Source organism: Coloeus monedula (genome assembly GCF_965178545.1).
Source record: "Coloeus monedula genome assembly, chromosome: 2".
Taxonomy (NCBI): domain Eukaryota; kingdom Metazoa; phylum Chordata; class Aves; order Passeriformes; family Corvidae; genus Coloeus; species Coloeus monedula.
In genome coordinates this window covers 17,208,668-17,229,895 of record NC_138782.1, presented here as the reverse complement: position 1 = coordinate 17,229,895, position 21,228 = coordinate 17,208,668, and the positions used below count along the sequence as shown (strand labels likewise).

Sequence of the window (21,228 nt, the reverse complement as noted above, 5' to 3'; positions counted from 1 at the left end):
TGACGTCAATGGTCTCTCTACTTCATTAAAATGTTAATTTCATGGCTTTAATTCCCTTTGTAAAACGTGCTGCTGCAGGACACTATATGCAGATTTATTCTGAAGCAGGCAAATCTGCATGCCATATTCCTTTTTAGTGTCTTAGGTTCCTTTGGATTTTTATTTTTAGCCATCCCTATTTTTATAAACTGCTGTGAAAAGATGATCACCATAACAACGAAAAAGTAAATATTTTCTTAAAACAGCCCTTTGAGAATGTATACTTAAGAGTAAGGAATTCAAGGCATCATGCATTTACTGGTATTTTGTTCTGCTGTTCCCTTTTCCAGTATTTAAAAATGAGACAGGTATTGTTACTGGCTAACATTTTCAGACAGTGGGTCATGAAAGGAAAGCAATGTGTGGTAAATCAGAAGCAGCTATGTAGATATGCTATATAGTAGCTATAGCATCTGCATTTTTAGCTGGGGTCCTGCTTATGTCAGGACAAAATGATGGTCTTCTTAATTTTGGAATCCTTCCTTGATAATATATACTTCCTCAGCATTTAGTCATCCTCATCTTTAGAGGATACATTTCTGGTTGTGTACTTCAAAACTGTATGTCATAGTTCAAGTTCAACTGTTGGCAGTAGAAGTGTGTCTTCAGTGCAGGAAAACAAGGGAAGGTAATTGTTCATCTGGTCTTTTCCCTTTTTATTGCATGCAGTTCTTTTTTAAGAGTACAAGCGCTCTTGGGTATATTTCCAAGTGCTGTATAAATGATTATTATGTGTTAGTGTGCCTGTGGCATCTGTAGATGGATGAGCTTTTCACTCCTGTTGCAGATGGTAAATCCAAAGCTCAGGGTCTAGGCTTCTCAGGACCCACTGTTGGTTGCCTGGCTCAGGAGCACTGTGCTCAGCCAGAGGGCTCTGATGGCACACTTGGGTCTGGGCTGGTGACAACACTCAGCAGCATGGTCCTCCTGCTCACCCCTGGCAGTGAGAATGACACTCAAGGCACTGTACAAATCCCACTGAGGCCCTGCTGGCACGTGGTGCTGAGGCTCTTCTGTGAAGGACCTTGGACAATGCATGGGGTCTGCCTGGTGTTAACCTGGATGGAGAGGACAAAGATCACCAAATCACAATACAGTAAATAGAGGAGGGTTTCCTTGCTAAGCACTGGACACGTCCAAAGTTTTCCGTCCGGGAGTCTCAGTGGGATTTCCCTGTGGCTGGCCCCAGGAGAGTGCTCCAGGTAAGTAACTAGGAACAGGTAGTTAATTTGGCCTCCTGCCTTCCCTGAGACTGCCAGGAGAGCAGTGGAGATGTAACTCTCTCAGTCTACTACCGTGTACATCTCTGCTACTTCTCTGCTCTCACAAGGAGCAATAGAGAAATGTGCCCTGTAATTGTAACTGAGAAGGAGCCAAAATAGCTTAAAAGGTGTGAATAAAGTTAGCGTTCCAGACTTCCGTAAGTTTCCTATTTCAGATTAAGTAAGATAATTTACCAACGAGTCTAAAAACATGTTGCTACCTAATTTTTCACTCTTAGTGTCGAGGGAGAAGTTTTTTGAAAGTCAGTGAAGACAGATGGACAGTAGCCAATTCATTTCCATCTTGGGTCTCTTGCCTACAATGTTATTTCATCACAGGCAGTGCCATAACTCAATGTACTAGTCAATTTAAAATGCCAAAGTGTGCCAGGGTTTTACTCTATGGATAGAATTATTCATTCATGTCTGCAGTTGGTGAGTGGAGTGATACTATGACGACTTCTCAGATCACACACTGATCTAGAAAAATATTCCATTTGTAACCTGAGACGTTAGCTGTTATTGCAGCAGCATACTCACTCTTCTAACACTGTGTTTTGATTTGTCTTTCAAAACGTCTTATAAGCTAATCAAAGAATTTATCACTTTGGTGTGCAGGCCACCTAAACATGAGTTACTGCAGGTGTTTGGACAGTTGTCATCAGATGGCCAAATGAATATTGTTGTAGCCTGGACATTTGAAAGGCCGTTTCTATGGTAGAGCGACACAGTTAAAGTTGCTGTCATCACTTAATGAACTCGTGACTGTGGGTTGACATGGCTTTGGGAGAATAAAAATAAGAGGTCTTGCTGTTTGGTTTGCATTTCTTTTGTCTCAGTCACTAAGTGTGTGTAGTTCCAGAGATATTCATGCTATAATTGCTTATTGTTTGGTGTGTTTATTTGTTTTAGTGCTCTTGGAAGCAGGGCAGATGGAAGAGTTGGGGGGAGGTAGTTTGTGTCACCATTGCTTAGGCAGCAGATATACTGAGTGGTGGACTGTAGGTTTCAGCACTCCATGCATTTCAAAAAGTATATCAAAGCTACTGAAGTTCTCCATGGCTTGTGTTTGCCCACAGAGAGAAAGATTTCAACCAGAATTACCTCATGGAGCTAAACTATCTTTGCCCAGCCAAGCTACACTGGATTTTTCATCACCCACCCCACTGTTTATTTTTGGAAGACTAACTGACAGTTCATCATTCAGCAGCTCTTGAAAAGCCTAACTGTTCCTCAGAAAAGAGATTATGCTCTTCAGATAAACTTTCACTCTCTCACCACCTTTGCTGACCTGCCGTGTGACCCAATGGCAACTACTTTGTTCCCATTTGTAAGGACAGCCTTTTCCCTTCCCACTGGGATGGAACATGAGAGACATCCATTTGCACCTGGCTGGTGAAGACATCGTGCTGTACCATGGCAAAGCCCTCCTGCAGGCAGTAGAGAGTTTTACATCAGCCCTGGGCTGGGTCTCTTCCTTGGCTCTTGTTCCTCCAGAGCAGAGGTGTTGGTGTGTTTAGTGGTGTTCAGGAGGGCTCTTCTCCTTTCCCTCCTGCCTGAAGCCCTCCACAGCTGTTTGTGTCCATAGTCCAAATAGGAGTGGGACTAGCAGTCCTTCCCTAAAGGCTGTGCAGATGGTGTGTTGCTTGTCCGTGGGCACTGAGGCAGAATTGAGCAAGGCTAAATGTTGTTTGTAGTACACAGGGTTATGTTCAGGAGCACTTGAGGGAAAATAGCAACGTTCTGCTGAGGAACATGGAATTTTCTGGGATATCCTCCCAATGTGTTTCTCATCTGTTTGCTGTTCCTGTCCACCTTGGGATCTCCCAGTGGAGGAAGCTGTGGAGTGAGGATTTTCGTGATGCCTTTTGTGCTGTCAGTGGTAAGCCTTAGGGGATCAACATGCAGATAGATTGATTGTTCAGGTAGTTTTGAGGGAAGATGTTTCTGAACTCAAATGTGTTAGGGATAGCAAAGTATAATTGTTGAAGACATAGCTCAGAAGGATTTTCTGTTGTGACACATAGTTTCTCCCCTTAATTAAGCATTGTCCTCTCCATGCACTGTGTGAAATTTAGGAGGCTACATTTTTCCTTGAGTTAAAATATTGAAGGAAAACAATTGTGTACTGACAACAATGGGCTTTTTAAATTTCAGGCCATTTGTTTCTGTAATTCCTATGAAATAAATTCAACTGCCTAAGCTGATCCTATTCATTGTGGTTTAGTTATGTACATACTCATATTTGTGTTAAAAAACAATGTTAAAAACATTAGTGATGAGTGCTTTCAGAGCTTTCTAGCATGCAGTGCTGGTGGAGTTAAACGTTCCACTGGAGTTCAGAAATGGAAGTTTATAGCAGATGTTTTCAGGAAATCGATTTTAGACTTCTGTTCAAAGATGCCTGTACAAGAAGGATTTACAACATTTCTCATCTGTGACTTCAGCTGCCAGCATGGGTTTGCCTTCTGATCAGTATAAAAACCAGCACACCCCTGCTGTACACATCTTTAATATGAGGGTACAAAGCATAGAGGATGACCCTAAGCCTTGAGCAACACATTGCCTCAGTGTTGGGCCATTGCATACTGGGGTAAATGGTCTCTCTCAGCTTTGTTCTTGCAACATTAAGACCAGATCTGAAGATGAACCACTGTCCTGTATCTGACTCTTTTGCTGTCCTTGCAAAAGGAATTTGGTTTTTACTTCTCTGCTGGCTGACAGCATCACACACATGGAAGTACAAGATGGGTGCCCAAAATTCAACTTCTGTCTGGGCACAGGAATGACTGTCCAGGCACTCATAGCAGTAGTTGGGGAAAAACATTACCAAATCATTTATCACTGGAGACAGATCTTTGTGGTGCTGTGCATTTAAAATGGCTGCACTCCCTCATGCATCTGTAAGGCCATGGTACTGTGTTTTCACACATCCCATGGTATGGAGCATCCCTTTCTCTTTTCTGTGGCATTGTTGTCATGACAGCTTCCATTGGTACAGCCATTCTCACATCACCAGTTAAACATAACCGAGCTGGAGCTCAGGGAATTGTTCTGTGCTTCCAGCAGTCACTGTCGGAGGAAGCTCATCTGTTCCTGGACCTCCCCATGTCTATTTTCTGCAGGGCACTGCAGGACAGAGGAGCACCTCCTTCAGTTTTCCTATCATTTTGCTAGTGAAGGGAAGAAACACTGTTTGCTCTGACACTCTAGAAATGTGATGCAGGATAAACAGTGCATGTCCTCAACTTGGCTTGAGTGAAGGAAGGGGTAACAACTAGCCCAGTATCCTGCAGGGACCACCATGCCAGTGCCACCAGGATGCCATCAGGAGGATGTTTGGTTTTTCAATAAGAATGGATTGGGCAGCTTTTTATTTTTTATTTAGGGGAAAAAAAAATAGGAGACATTCAGTTATGTGCCATGGGTACCTGTAGGGCCATCCCTTCTTAGAAGTGCATCCTGATCAGGAACAGTCAGTCCTGCAGTCAGGTCCTGCAGGTGGGAAGGACTGGAGGGGTCTGCACTGGTTATCCTCACTCCTTCCGTCGTGGCTGGGAGGGTGCACGTGTGCGTGTGAGGCTTCTACCCATGAGGAGGATCCAAAGGCCGTCAGACCCTTCAGCTTCATGTCTCATTTCCATCAGAGGAGCTCCACCACGTAGCTGCAGTAGGGTTTGGGTCTCATCCTGTGTCATTAGGAAGGAAAGAAACTGTATAATCATTATCCTTTTTAGAAAGTTTAATCACAGCCTGCAGAGGGATGGCGGTGTTTTATCTGACAAATATGTCACTGTCTTTCATCAGTTGATTATAATCATCTTGGAAGTTCCAGTGTGTCTGTTTTTCCCTCTTCTTTTTAACTATTGTGTTTTGTTTAACTTTCCCTAATGAGCCCAGTGAAAAGCAATTGTTCTAAATAAATCATGTGCGCTACAAAGCAGTATATCACAATTAGGTTTCCATTATACTTTAATTAGGCATTCCATTATTAAATTGATGTCGTTGGCTTCTTCCAGGTCTCAGACTAATCCTGAAACAAATTCCTCTTTGTGGATAAATATTAGTCAGTCGTAATTAAAGAGTATTCATTGGCGTTGCGGCTTTTCATTAAATCCCTTTCTGATTAAGATGGCTCCCCCAAGTACTGGTCTGATTAAATTTAATAAGATTTGTTCACTTGTGTGTATCATGGTCTGGTGGAAACTGTTTTAGCACCAGGGGATTGGGAAGTGTAAGTTCATATCTTGGTGCAGGCAGCCATGGGTCTAAATGCCTGTTTTGTTCAGTGCTGTACACTCGTGTTTCAGGGGGCTCTATGGTTTGTGTGGTCAGTCAGCAGTGGAAAAAAACCATGGGAATTGAATTAGCAGTGTTAGAGTTGAATTTCAAAGGGCTAAGTTACATCTAGAGGGTTACAATAAAGAAGGGAAGATTGAAGTATGTTAGAGGCTCTGTTTCCTTGACTCTTTCATGACTAGGGCTTTGCTGCTGAGTTCAGACTTGAGTGCTTTTCTACCCCAAACCATTTTCTCTCCTGGAGATGTATAGATGAGCTCATTTCTATGTAAATATGCCTCAGCTGAAAACTCAGATAATAAAACAGATGCTCCTGACAGAAGTTCTTCTAACAGCAGAGAATGATATGTTTTCAGAGCAAAACCCTTGTCCTGGGTTTAAAAATCAAGGTGAAACTAAAGCGTGATATGGCTTTAGTGTCTATATCCATTGGAGAGAGCTTGTAAGCATCACTGTTTTCTGTGTGCTGAAATTATGCCTTCTTGTGGGGCTGCTGGTGCTGTTCTGTATTCCTCCTGCTTTGTACACAGAAATGAAAACAAACCACTGTGACCAAGAATGGCAATAGCACAAATCGGTGAGGCGTGCAAGAGATCAGCTCAGGACATCTGCAGAAGCACTCCATCCAAATATTTGAGGTGGCAGCTAGCAGGTGTTTTTTTCAATATCCAGTTCATACTCTATTTTTGGTGCAGGGTACGTTTTCATCTAGTGTTTTGGTTTGGGATGGGCCGTATTTGTAATATCAAGTATCTCAAAATGCGTTTTCAGTGTCAGGTATCCCAAATGTAATGGTACTGGGTATATCATCTAGCCAATCAGTCATATTTCATGGAATCAGAGCTGTCTCCTGATTCCAGGTTGCTCTTCCTGGGGCTGCTGAAGGCCCCCTGAGTGATGCCTGGGACAGTGTGAAGGGGCAGGGTTGGAGGCAGTGTTAGGTCAGTGCACAGCTGAAGAGTTCTCTCTAGCGGTTGGTTGTGGGTAGTGAGGACGGATAGCAAAGTGCACTGAATTAAGGGAAGGGTACTCATCAGTAGCTACTGAAAAAAGGGAGAAACAGAGTAAAGTGAGGAAAGGAAGCTGACCTTCATATCTGAATTACGAAAAAGAATAGTTGTAATGCACTAGAAGCCAAGAACAAAATGTCTTTTCTCTAATAGTCATCATTTATTTACTAATTGCTACTGTTGCAATACAGCAGTGGATGGTGTTATGCTATTCATAGCACCATCCTTCCACTGGCCTGAAGTGAGGGCTGATGGACAACAAGAATCCATGGCATTTCCGAGGAGGTGGGGTGCACTTTGAGCTGTTGATTACCAAGCAAGAACTGCCACAACTGCTTCCTTCTGAGTATCTGTGGTAAATTAGTTTCCTCTACTCACAGTGACTCACACTAGTTTTGTAGTGACTTTACCAAAGACAAGGCTCAAAATAAGTTGCATGCTCAGTCTGCAGTTTTGGCAAATATTTATTTGAGGCAATGTGAAAGTGCTTAAAAATTATGAGAAAATTATGAGAAAATTCCTACCTTATATCCTAACAAGTCCTAGAAGTACAGAAAAGAGATAGAAGCATTTGAAAAGAGTATGAGCAAGGGTTTTGAAAGAATTGAGGGAAATAAATAGCACCTAATAAGAAGACCAGGGAGACTGGGAAGTATAACCTCTTTAATGCTTGTGTTTTAATTGGGATCCCAAAAGCCTGCATATGCTGTTGTACTACAACATGGCAATTCATACCTACTGCTACTGCTCGCATCGTTAAAAATGTACCACTTTTCTTCTCCAAAAATTCCAGGGTTTAAGCCAGCTCCATTGTTTACCTAGCAGCAACATCCTGCAATGTTGAGCATCATTGGTATGACAGTTGTGTATGTAAACTGCTCCAGAGTGGTTTGCTTTACTGTTAACTCAGTGAGGCCAGTCAGAAATGGCAGTGGAAATTGCAGATACAACAGCTGGATTCTGGTAGAACTGCATTACCTCAAATAGGAATGTGTTTTCTGTTGTAGAGATTGATGCTTAATTTCATCTGCATTGGAGAGAGATTGTTCATTCAAGCAGACAGCAAAGAAATAAGTGTACAGGGGTGGATTACTTCTTTCTCAGACTCCCAGGGATTTGAAATGCCCAACAAATAACAGAAGAATTAGGTGGATAGTCTGTTACGTTAAAGATAGGAATAAGCTCTATATGTTTGTGTATGATTTATTTTAAGGGTAGATGGTGTCTTATTTTTACTTAATTGTAATGATACTTAGCTTTCCAGAAATACCTGGATGAGTAGTTTAGCATTTTTTTAAAAAATAAAAATAACTCAGCCATTTCCTAATTTAGGTACATTTGCCTGCCTGGCAAGACATCTTATCGTGACAAGGTAGAGTACACATGATGTTTTTTGAAAAGATTTCACTGAAGTGTAGTAAATTATCTTCATTTCAAGCGTAATTGTGATTCTTGTCTGAGCTGGTTGGCAGTTTGCCAGGAAATGCATGTTTGAGCTCAGAGGAGTTGGAAAGTTGCATACCAGAATGTAAGTGTCTCTCTGTTACATGAAACATCATTTTTCTGTTTGAAAAACTAATGGTGTCCTATAAGCCTAGAAACAGCGTGTCTTCTTCTACCTAACTTGTAACATACCTTTGAAAACCAAATCCCACATGTGTGTGTAGAGAAGACTTGTAGTATGGGAGGCTGGGAGAGAGCAGATATGCAGGCAAAGGAATAAACTATGGCATTTTTGTTATCTGGATTTGATAAATATAGTTTGGGAATGATAGAGTAAAGAGTGGTGAGTCAGTTTTGCCTGGTCATCTCTAGCGACTGAAATAACTTGTTATTCCAACCCCTTTATCCCTTCATTCCCTTCTCTCCACATATTTTTGTGTTTTATTTATAGCTCGACCAGCTTTTGCTTTGCAATTTGTAAAATAACCCTTCAGAGTCAGGGAGGGAAGACTGAGGAGCAGCAGCTCCTGGGCAGTCTTGAGGATGGAGCCACTGGATCATTCCCTGTTGCCAAGGCCGGATCCCCACCTTCCCATGCACATCCTTCCCTCATCTGCACAGAGATTTCTTTTTTAAACAAGCAGCCTCAGTTCCTGAAGTCATTAATGGGTTTGTGTTGACAGGAGCCACGTGAGATGTTTCAAACCAGCTGGCTGTGACTTTGACAGCAGCAGGATCGAGAGGCCCTGTGTCTGGAGAGGTGGCAAGGCTGAGTTTTATCTGGGAAACCTTGGTGGGGGTTGTAAGCTGTCCTGAAATGCATTAAATCCACCACCACAACCCATACTTGTATTTATCCTGTAAAGCACAATGTGTAAACAATGCCTGCAATAATTCTGAGCTGAATCTTCTGTGTTTGGCTTCAACTCCCATGCCCAGTATTTTCGTCCAGATTAATCCACAAACTAAGGATCAGTTTAGCACTTTTTACATCTTAACTTGCAGATCAGGGTAAGATACTTCTTGGTCTGCTCCTAGGTTTCCCACAGTACTGACTTCTCATAACATAACTGGACCACTCCATATTAAACCATCTGATTTGGTTTGGAGAGCTGCAAGGGAGCTGGCAGGCTTAATGGCAGTCCCTCTTATTAATTGACTGATGGAGAGAGCAAGGGGAGAGACGTGTTCAAGCAATAAATATGAATCAAAAATCATAGAATGGCTTGGGTTGGAAGGGACATTAAAGATCATCTTGTTCCAAGCCTTCTGCCATGGGCAGGAACACCTTCCACTAGATCAGGTTCCTCCAAGCCCTATGCAACCTGGCCTTGAACACCTCAAGTGATGGGGCATCCACAGTTTCTTTGGGCAACCTGTGCCAGTGCCTCACCACTCTCACAGTGAGGAATTTCTTCTTACTATCTGATCTAACCCTACCCTCCTTCACTTTAAAGCCATTCCTGTTTGTCTTGTCACTACATGCTTTATAAAAAGTCCCTCTCCAGCTCTCTTGTAGCCCCCTTCAGGTACTGGAAGGTGTTCTGAGGTCTCCATGGGGCTCTTCTCCAGGCTGAACAACTCCAGCTCTTTCAGCCTATCTGTAGCAGAGATGCTCCAGCACTCTGAGCATCTGCATGGCCTCCTCTGGCCTTAGTCCAACAGGTCCGTGTCCTTCTTATGCCGGGGACCCCAGAGCTGGATGCAGCACTCCAGGTGGGGTCTCACTAGAGCAGAGCAGAGGGAGAGAATCCCCTCCCTAGACCTGCTGGCCACGCTGCTTTCGATGCAGCCCAGGATGCAGCTGGTGGAACCAATTAGCAGACACCAGCCTGGGGTGAGAGAATCTCAGGCTCTATCACAGGTAAGACTGGAAAAACAAGAAGCAAGTAGGAATGTTAGTACTAGATGCCTGTGTATGGACTTAATGAGGCCATTTTTTGAAAATTCTACTGTTTCCAGCACCCAGGCTTTGAAAAGTATATTGAAATATTAGAAGATATTCAAAAAGCTGTTAAAGGGATTTGAGCTTTAAAAGCCACGTTTCATATTGAGATTTCAGAAACTGAGTAGGTTGAGTTTGTTCAGGAGCAACTTACGAAGTTGACAGATCATACCACCACTTACCTCTGTGAGCAGACAGCTCTCTAATTTAGCCAAGTTACGTGGTCAGGAAGTAGAAGTACAAAAATAATGTACACAGACACATACACGCCCCCCTGATTAGTATGGGGAATTGCTTATCTCATGGTAAAAGCTTTAGGGCAGTGCGGATGTCTGTCTCACCACATCCCATGGCAAAACCAAAAGCATTCCGCATAAGCTCCTATGTCATTCGGGAGATCAGATTAGATGATGATAACATTCTGTCTGGTCTTAAAGTAATTAAATGAGGTATTTACAGAGATTTCAAAGTCAAAGCTGATCTCCCTCCCCACCACCACTCTCTCAGCAACTTCAGTTAGTGGTATTGTTTACACATTAATGAGATGTAGCATCAGGCTGCAAAACGATGTGATTTAAATGTATTTAGGGGAAGAATTAAGCACATGTAATGGTTGCTGATAGCTGTGAGCATATCCTTGTATCTCTTGATCTTTGTACTGTCTGGGCTGGAGGTTCCTGGGGTGGGATCCCAGTAGTCCTCTACTCCTGTATGCAGCACCCAGAGCACATTTCCTTCCTACTGGGGAGCAGAAAGCAGACAGGGCTGTCCTTTCCCCTGGCTCCCACCCTCAGGGACTAGAGGTGCAGTGTCCTTAACTCCTTCGTGTCAGCAGGTGGAAGGTCTCCCTCTCTCCTTGTATCACAATGCCAGTGGAAAATCAGATAGGTATAGAAAGAATTGGTATGCAGGATCACTCTTCTCTGTTAATCAAAGCCAGCATTATCATTCTGTCTTTTTTTGTTTGCTTATTTGATTGCTACACTTACCTAAAAAAGATTTCCAATAACTACTGAGTTGAAAGTGATTTAGATTAACCCCAGCTGACACCGCTGCTTTAAGGAGGGCTGCCTGAAGTTTTAAATCCTCACAAGCATGATACTTCCCAGGAGGGGCTGTAAATCCTTGAAGCTGCTCCCTCCTGATACTGTGTTCTCAGAGAAAAATCACTTAAATCTCGTGAGCCAAGACAGTAATATTTCCCAGTAAGCAGTTTTAGATGGCTTTTGTTTTAATGTCTAAAAGTGTATCTAAGGCTGACATACAATACTCACATATTGGATAACCTGACAAGTTTTCTTCTACTTGTTTCTATCTTTTCTTTGATGACCTTGCTGATCAGTTTATTTATAGAAGTGCCAAGCCTCCTCCTGTCGAATTTCCTAAGGAAATATGTATAGGGTGGAGGATATTAAGGCATAGGTGGGCGAGTGACTGCCAGTGTTTTATGGAAGCCTGGAAGTGTATGAAATATCTGGAGCTGTGCAGTGAAGGGACTTTGCAGCAGAAAGCAGTTACATTGAGCTGGGAGATGGAATGAATGGATAAGGGCCTCGCATAGAGGTCCCACTTTCAACAGAGCAGCTTAATTGAAGAATGAATATTCTGTTGTGAGAGCATCTCCCATGTGCCTCTCCCCTGGTGGCTCAGCAGCTCATCAGCTGCTGCTGTGATGTACCCTGGTTAAGAATAGCATCCTCTCTGCTGGATCAGAGCAGGGGAAGAGATGGTATAATCCTTGTAAGGTTTAAAGGAATGTCAATGATAACTAAAGTAGGACAAATTAGGGTTGCTGAGATCCTTTCTAGGGATAGAAATGGGTAACAGCCACCCCTGTTAATGCTAAGGAGACTCGAATTCACCTTTGAGGCTGCTGAGAGTCTGAGCAGTTCATTGCATGGATTTGCCTTTGGGCCATCATCTTTTTTAGCTCACTGGTGGTCATTTTGGCTTTCAGAGCTCCTGTTCTGAATCATTTTGGCCCTCGAGTCCCTGTTTGTACAGATCTCTTTGTCTCGCAGTGAGCTTGCTCAGCATTGCTGGGTAGGAGCAAGTGTCCTTGTAGTTGGTGTGAGTCAGAACTGAGAAACAGGCTGTGCTTGAGCTCCCAAGCAATGCTTTAGCACAGGGAAAGGGCCCATCCATCCAGGACCAGGGGCTTATTCCACTTATTTGGGATCGTGCTGTAGGGCTGAGCTTCACCTCTGGCAGTTGTCTGCAATTGTAGCTGCACTGCAATATTCTCTTTGTGAATGTGTTTGAAGGAAGCTGAAAATAATTTAATCCTGCCTTTTATATTCAGGCTGGGTTTTTTCCCCTAGAATTAAAATACTGTGTTGGCATGGTATTATTGAACACACAATTAAAAGTAGTTTTCAGTTTACCTGTAACATCTTTATTTTGAACCTAGTAAGAGGCTCTTGGTTGTAAAGTTTATAATAGGTAATGAGATAAAAGGTTTGTCTGGACCCATACAAGGGAGCACAGAGGCAGAAGGGCAGGCAGGGAAAACCCCAAAGCTCAGATGGAGGAACAGAACCCTTAGCCCAGCTCCTCCAAGGGCTGTCACAGGGGGGCCATCAGCCCATGGGCCAGGAGTGACACCTGTCACAGCGAGAGGGCCTTGTCCATCACCTTACAGACTGGGGCAGGGCTCTGGGATTCACTACAGGATGCCAAAGAGGAGCATTTGGGGTTTGGACAAGGCTTATGATGGGATGTTTAAGGAAGGAACAGGCAGCTGAAAAAGAGAGGATCCAAAGACCAGCTACTGGGTGGCCCTCAGTGTGCAAAGCCAGTTACTGGAGAGGTCAGCAGTGCATGCAAGGAGTCTGGACCACCACTGCAGAAGGACTGTGGCCCTGAGGGCTTGTGTGTCCAGGTGTACCAGCACCTGGGAGAACCAAGGATCCGGGCCAGCTGCAGCATAGACTGGCTACAGGCAGTAATAGAGGCATCCACAGCCTGTGTCTAATTCCCTCTGACAGGTCTTTATCCTAATGAGCCAGAGAGGGGAACACCATGGGGCCATTTTGTTTGCTTGAGAGCTGTTTTCTGTCCACGTTGGCCCGTGGCTGGCTGGCTGTGCCCGTGTATAGTACACTTGTGTTGTGTGTGAGCATTTTGGGATTGTGTGCTCAGGTTTGCTGGGGCAGGGGGCTTCAGAAGCTGAGCTGTACTGGGCTACCAGATACTGCAGGGTAAAAATTCTGATGGAACAACTGGTGTAGTGAAGGAAAACGTCCTCATTTTCCCTTGGAGGTGTTTCTTTAAAAAACATGTCTTTCTCTGATGCTGGTATTTTCGTCCTGAGCCTGGTCAAGTTCTCCCTGTGCCACCTCTGAGCACAGTGCCCAAAGCAACCAGCTGTGCATTGTAATCGCCTGAAGTAACGTCGTGTATCAACGGAGCTGAAATATAAATAACTTTGATTAGGGCACAGAAAGTTCAGTAAGTTAAAGAATAGTGCTTTTGAGGCATTTTGTCATCCCAAAATGGAGACTGCCACATGGATTAATCATCGTCTGCATGTTGTGCAGTTTACAGCCACTTAACAATAATTTGAAACAGACTTTATATTCACTCCTGAGCACTGCAGTAAGCTTTCCTTTTCTGAGGTGTTTTAATAAAGCATAAGACAAAATATTATTCATGGGTATGAAGGATACATAGTTCTACTGCAGGAAGAGAGTCTTGAGACTGTAAAGCTACTGAAATTGGTGTTTCTGTTTGTCCTGAGGAGCTGGGCTACCTGCCTGACATTTTAGCCTAAATGGCAGTTTCTTAGTTTAATTAGATTTCAGATGCAAATCTCTGAACATTATTTGATTTCCTTTGTCCTTCATTCCTTCCTCAAGGGGTCATGGATACACACAGGACAAAGATGATCCTCAGATATCACTAAAAATATTGCAAGAAGTGTTTTGTCCTCCAACAGCTTCTCTGAGCTATGAACAGATATTTAAGTATCTGAGTTTGCTTATTTCTTTTTCGACCTACTAGAGAAGTAGGATGATGCAGTTTCCCTTAGGGAAATTTTTTCTTAGAATGAGCAGAAACAGGTTTTTGAAGCAGGTCTTTAAATTCAGGTGGAAAAAACATCTTTAAGTCAGTGACTGCACTGTGTCTTCACTTAGGATCACTTGATTTTCTGGTTGACTGGCACTTTGCTATTGACCTGAAACACGTGCTGTTAGGTATCTCCAGATTGCAGAGACAACAGCCTAACTTCACAGGGGAAGAGACGGTAAAGATGCTCCAAGGATGCAGGTTTAGAGCTGCCTGATTAAACCTAGCCTAAGTGAATTTTGTCCCTTCTCATGAATGGTCTACCTTCATCTGCTGTGGTGACTTTTCTTCCTCTTAGCAGATTGTCTTGTAACTTGCCTTACCAGGGAATTAAAGCTTCAGGCTGCCATTTGTGTGGAGTTCTTAAATATGTATGACCCAAGCAAGGGGTCTGTTGCATACAAAACCCGGTATTCTGGTCTTCTCTCTTTCTGATATTTCTGCTCTTTCAGATATGCTAAATTTGCCTTTGATGTTTCTTTTCTTCTTGTGTAAAATACACTTTCATAGATGAACCTTGCAGCTGGAATTAGGAGATACTGGTTCCAGCTGGACACACAGAGCAGGCCAGGTAAACCTCCTTTGCCTCAATTTCCCCACATGTGGAAAAAGTAACGTTCACCCTCCTGTGTGCAGCTCTGAACTTTGTTCTGGCTGACTAAGAAGCCATATTGTAGTCTAGACCTTCTAGAGTCTGGTGGGAAGCCTCACTGGAAGGTATCTTGTCTGGGGATGCTATGGATCCATAGGCAAGGAGTAGAGGCTTTCCTATTTCTGATCAGGAATTCATGGAGAGAAATACACCTGCATACCAAAGAGATCAGACCAGCTGTGTGAGTGCAGGGAGTCCTGCTTGTGCTGCTTGCACAGAGTCAGAAAATCTGTGTCTTAAGCATATCTGATGATTTATTATCTGTGTGCCAGTGGCCCTTAAATGTCAAGCCTTGATTTTTCAAGTAGTTCATGTAGTTGGCAGACTGATAGTTCAGCTGCCCAGACATGAATGACTGCAAGATGTGCAAGAAACTCATCTAGCCAAAAACTCTTCTCATAAAAGGCTTTTTTGATGCAAGGATATCAGGAAGACTGGACCTTTCTGGCCTCCCTCTTGGGGTAAAGTGTGTAGGTTTTATGTTCCACTAGAGCTGGGAAGCTATGGAGGATTGGGCGGAAGGAGATTGTAAGAGACGGAAATCTCTTGGAGGTTTATGTAGCAGCCCTTCCCCTGGTTGGGCCAGGAACTAAGGGGTGGATGTCTGTCCTGTAGGATGGCTGTAATTCTGATGGTAGAAGTATTTGGAATAGGGGTGGAAAAGTGCAAGCTGTTCTCAAAACTAAAACGTTTTGTGCTAAGGTGCAACAGGCTGACCATTATTTCCCTTTGCTAGGGCTGGGCATCTAAGACATGTCCAATTTTGGCATCTCTTGGAAGGAGATCTGAAAGGTTGTACCTGTGCAGAACACAGGGATTCTCTGCTCAGTTCAGGGGTGATCCCAGAGCTAGACAAAAGATGGAATATTGAGTTTTTCCCTGATAGACCTCCAGGGAGCCATATAAATCTCTTTAAAACCCCAAGTAACCTGCCACAAAACTGTCCGAGAGATCGTTTCAAAACAGCACAATCATAAAATACTCTGAAAGGCTGAATAGGGTTTTTCCCCTTCTTGTGATATTTGGAGTTGAACTTTAGATACATCATTTTGAACATGGCCTTTTAAAGTAACTTTCTATTCTGGCCCTGTCATTTTTAGGGCTGTAAAGGAAAACCAAAATGCCAGGGATGGGGAGGAAATGAAAACGAAGAGTGAGGCTAAAGAGTAGGTTTTGATCATCTTTGCAAGAGGTGGCATCATCTGTGAGAACAAAGGTCTTCAATTGCTGCAACTGGAGACAGCTTTTAGTCTCCAATTCTATTTTGCCCTGAGCCAGCCAGCCAAATAAAAACAGCAACATAAATCACTGCTGGCAGAACTTAACAGTTATGCAACGTCCAGTGCACCACATGCCTATTTTTAGATCAGTTTTACACTAGCAGAATTTACTTTATGAAATCTAAAAAGAATGTCTGTTCAGAGGCCGGGGGATAAAGACGGTATTTAGAAAGTGCAAAATGTAAAAACACTTAGTACAAGGGATGCTCTAGCAAGCCCTGCTTTGGCAATACTGATATCCTTTCAAAAATGTTGGCTCAATCAGGCATGCTAATGAAGAGTAGGGGTTTTTTCATCAATATCCCCTTGTATTTCTACTCTGCAATTGCTGTTTGAATGGTTAGCTACGCTCCCTTTACCCAAACAGCTGAACGTCAGACTCACATACAGCTCTTGTTTTCTAAGACAAGATGTGCATCTTCTCTCCTTTACATTTGACTTAATTCTCTTACTATTGTAATTCTGCATTAGTGTGTGCTGTGTATAATCTTGTTCCCAAAGCTTTTTGTTCAGATTCAGAACGTGCAGTGATTGGGAAAAGTTCGACCTCTCAGCCTTCAGATATTCTAGCGGGTGAAACACAGTCTGCATAGTTAATGTATCTCTGGGATTTCTGCCATAGTTCGGACAGTTTTCACTCATGTCTTGAAGCAGATTAGTGTTCTGAGTGTTGCATGATCTGTATTCATCTTTTTTCCCCCAAACCTTTCTTCTAGGTGACAATCTCGATGCCATCCATGACATCACTGTGGCATACCCCCAAAACATTCCTCAGACAGAGAAGCACCTTTTGAAAGGAAACTTCCCAAAGGAGATTCACTTCCACGTCCAGAGATACCCCATAGAGACAGTGCCCACTTCTAAGGAGGAGCTGCAGCTTTGGTGCCAGAAGCGCTGGGAAGAGAAAGAGGAGAGACTGCGACACTTCTACGAAGGTGGAAAACGCTTCAGTGCCACGGGGCAGAGCATCATCCCGCCCTGTAAATCCGAGCTCAGGGTCCTGGCGGTGAAGTGCGCCTCGCTGCTGTACTGGACGGTGTTCCCACTGGGAATGCTCGTGCTGCTCTACCTGTACAGCTTTGCACAGTGGTACTTTGCAGCCATGGTCGTCTTTTTCGTTGTGCAGCAAAAGATATTTGGTGGGCTGGAACTCATTGAACTCGCTTGCCATCGGTATTTTAAAAAGCAACAGAAATTTCACGACACAAAAGTAAAAATCAATTAGTTCTGGGGTCGAGGAAGGGTGGTTTTGAGATGCCCTGAAAATCTGATGCACAGGGAACAATTTTTGCATGAGAATTGTCTTTTACTGTCGCCATTGTTAGACATTTGCACATGATTCTGTGAAGAGAAAGAAAAATGTTAGTTATTGCTACACGTGAAAATGGTAGTTTTTAATCTCTGAATGTAATTTCGACATTGCTCTCACAAGCAGCTAGCAACTGCATTCTGCTGTCATTAGGAAACAAATTGCTGGATTATTGAACAATCATAAGGACATTAATAAATGTGACATGCACTGAAGTTTCATGTAGGAACTCAAACAGTTGGCTAAGAGAGGCAGATGTATGATTTCTTCGTAGTCACATTGGCATGAAGTAAGCACCGGATTTGGAAAACTGCTAAGTTTTGATGGTAGGTGAAAGTTGAAGGAGAAGTTGTTCTGTTTCTTTTTTCTATTTCAAATACTCAGACTTATTTTGAAGTAATATTTTTGCATAAGCTTTTCCAAACACTACTGAACCTACCAACTATTCAACTATTCTGGCTTGGTCACTCAGGAGGATTTTCAAGCCTTGCAGTCTTGTGTCATAGTACAGAAAACAGTACAGTGCTCGCTCTGTCTCCATTTAAGTGTTTGCTGATTATTTAATAGACCTGTGCAGCTAAGTTTTTATCTCTCACTGTTTCTTTCTGTTTTAGTCTCCCTGTTAGCTGTGGGAGACTTGTTCCTACTGTAGTATGCAGAGCTGCAGGATAGGGGAGCTGGTTTTTATTGGTTTAATGGTATTTTTTTCTCACAGAGGCAGAAATAGCTGTTCCTCTCTGAGTAACTGGAAAATGTTTTTCAAAAAGGTTTCCTTGTATCTTTGTAGACATTCTTTGGCTGAAAGCATTTTATTTCATTTTTAGAGTAGGCAAGATACCTCTTTTTTTTTTTTGTATTAATTTTGGTTTTCACATTGCTTCCTTTGGCATTTCACGTGTCCATGTAGATAAGCAGGAAGACTGCTTGTTCAGTGCATGTCAGACAGACCTGTTGGAATGCAAAAGTTCTCTCCTTTGGTGGTACAAGAGATGGGTTTGGGTTTTAGACTTAGCACAGGGAAGAGCTGCATCTTCCCTTTGCACACTGGCTTTGTTTGCCTGATGACATCACTTTTTCAACCTCCTTCGCAATTTTTGGGGGGTTCTTCTGGGGCTCACATTATGGTACTCTCCCTTATTTTCATGCCATTCAGAAAACCTGAAGTCTTAGACAAGGCACTTTCAAGTGTATCCCTTGTCATATATAATAAAAGTAATATTCATGCTCACACAGAAAAAGACAAAAACATTGCCAGCACTTTGGAGACACTTCAGGTCTTCAGGTTAGATTGTTTTGCAACCTCAAAAATTTTAGGCAACTTGACAATTGTATTGCTGCAAAACCTTCCTCACTTACTAAGTGTTTGTTCTTTATTGCATGAGGGCTTGTTTGAGCTGGACCCAGATGGCCTGGCTCCGTTTGTTGACTGGCATTGCTGTGAAATGTGCAAGTCCAGAGTGCAAAATGTATCTCATACTGTGCTGCATATCTCAAGTGTTGGGTCGGCGTGGTGGACACACCTGTTTGCTTCTAAATTACAACACTAAGCATGTTGTCTAATGTGTTTGTTTCAAAGACCATTTTTTGAACGAATCACCAGCCTCTATTCAGCTGTCCCTTGCAAGGTGACAAGTCTTTTTTAATCTATGCTTATAAAAACTAATAGTTTATTATGCGGAAAGTACTTGAAGCCATCTGTTTTACTCCGATTTTTTTAATCCCTTTTTTCTTAAAAATAATAAAACTAGGTTTCTATTTAGGGTTATGTTTCTTAATGATGTTTTCGTGTTTGTATTTGTGTACCTGACAACTGGTGTTGCATTGTCATGAGGGGAAGGAGGTCATTTCTGCGCCTTGAGGTCTTTTTTTAAAGCAGTTCTGTGATATCACGGGCATGGTTGCAGCTTAAACCTCCATAGCCCGGTTTTTCTTCAGCTAATACCCTGCACATTCAGGTAACCCACTGCAAGGGAAAACCTAAAAGCCTCATTTGTGGTTAATGCAGAGGAGACCTAAAAGGCTTTTCCAGTCTTCCCTGAGCCACGGCTGTGCTTTCATACCAGGAGTAACCATAGGCAGCCTACTCCAATAGCCTTAACATAATCTTCAGGAATGACTTCAGAGGACAGGTTCATGTGTTGGTGACATAAAATACCAGCTTATGCTTTTCTCAGTCATTCAGAGAACTTTGTGGTGTCATCAAATGTATCAGGAACACCAGTGTGAGTCTTGGTCATGGCCCAGTACAGGATTTATGTCTGTGTGTAGTTAAAGTTGAGCTCTGAAAATGAAGTCAATGCAATCCATCGTTGACCCTTACAAGGGGCTTTCTCCCAGCTGGAGCCAAAAATGTGACCTACTGTAATGTGGTAAAAACATCCTGCAAAATCTGTAACTTGTCTTCCTCTCTCACGTGTTTGGATCAAAGAGAAAGAATAATCTGCTTGTCAGCTGGTAATGTCACGTTTGCAATGTCCGTGATGCAGAGTGAGTGGTGAGTGAAGAATCCTCCTCTCACAGGGAAGGGTGTTGGGTTTGTGTCTGATGTAAATGTTTAGATTATGTGCATTGTTTTCCAGGTCAATTAGAAATGCAAGATGGGAAAAATGTTGAACAAAAACTAAAAACTTTGTGGATAGAGAAGATTCTTTGTATAAAAAGTGATTAAGGAACTGGGGGAAGAATTATTTTTTTTCCTTTGGTGAAAATGTAGCTTTTTACTCAAAAGGTTCTAATATACAGATTTCTTGGAGAGTACTTTGTTCCTACCCTGTCTCCCTTTTCAAAGATCACCAAGATGGCATTTAGGGACATGGTTTAGTGATGGACTTGGCAGTGCTGGGTTTACAGTTGGACTCAGTGATCTTTTCTCACCTAAATCATTCTGTGATTCTGTGCTGGGTAAATCACTTTGAAATTTTTTCAATGCTATTGGGCTAAAGGTGCTAGTACTCCAGGAATCACATCACCCTCTTCCATGAGACATGGATTGGCACTGGGACTCGTCTCAGTAGCTGGTTTGTCCCAGCTCACCTTCTCTCGTAGCCCAGCAGCTGCACCTCTGAGCTCTGTCTGCAGGACCTACAGATCTTGCTGGGTCTTGTATATATTGTTTGGGATCAAGGCTGTGTTTTAAGGACGCTGCTTCCCCTTTGCTCAATCAAATGTTTCCTCATCAGCATCAGGGGGTTTCTTTCTCTCTGCTCGGAACAGAAGGTTGAAATCCTGCCATCTGTGTGTGTCATCAGGCTCATCTGGGTAGCAGGATGTCAGGCCAAGACATTTTTATCTTGGCTTCAAAGCTGCAAGGCCCAAAGCTGCTCTGTAAGGTGTTGTCTTGATCATAGGAGATGTAGTTCCTAGTTTTGTGCATTGCATCAATCGGTGGTGTTTAAAAATGATCCATGTTTTTATAACTTGATTTTATATGTGCACTGTGTGAAAGGAAACACCAGGAGAAAGCCTTAGTTTTCAGATTTCACTGATAATATTATTAGAATGTTTTAACCATGTACCAGTTACTCTACAGCAACAATAAAGACCTGAAGCATTGCATGTGTTTAATTTTGCTCTTTTCTTTTTACTGCACTTGTCTTCAGTCATATGGCTGACTGGCTCAGGCAGACTGGTGTCCATTTCGATGCTCCACTCATGGTTTGTGGCTGTTGAGGGAAGAAGAATCCCCCATCTCTCCATGGGAGGCTGGAAAGGGGCATCTGGCTCTACCCTCCCTTCCAGCTTCTTCATGTAAAGGTGTCACTGTTGTTCGCAGGGACGGGGCGAAGAATGACACAGAAGTCCAGGATAAATGGGGTTATTTAATTAATTATCACCTCATTTATGTAACTTGGTTCACAATAGAGAAATGACATTATTGGATATTGACCATGTTGACATGTATTGACCATACACCTCCCAGAG

The 21,228-nt window shown here is 42.8% G+C and overlaps 1 protein-coding gene across 4 annotated transcripts in view; it reads left to right on the top strand.

Moving 5' to 3' along the window:
* LCLAT1 (lysocardiolipin acyltransferase 1) overlaps positions 1-20,860 on the top strand; it is a 115,404-nt gene extending 94,544 nt beyond the window's left edge. For all 4 annotated transcript variants that reach the window (XM_082277226.1, XM_082277224.1, XM_082277225.1 and 1 more), the window contains one exon: positions 16,715-20,860. In XM_082277226.1, coding sequence (XP_082133352.1) covers positions 16,715-17,223 — 509 coding nt within the window. In that variant the 3' untranslated portion in view covers positions 17,224-20,860. The remainder of the gene's footprint in view (positions 1-16,714) is intronic.
* The last annotated feature ends 368 nt before the right edge of the window (positions 20,861-21,228 follow it).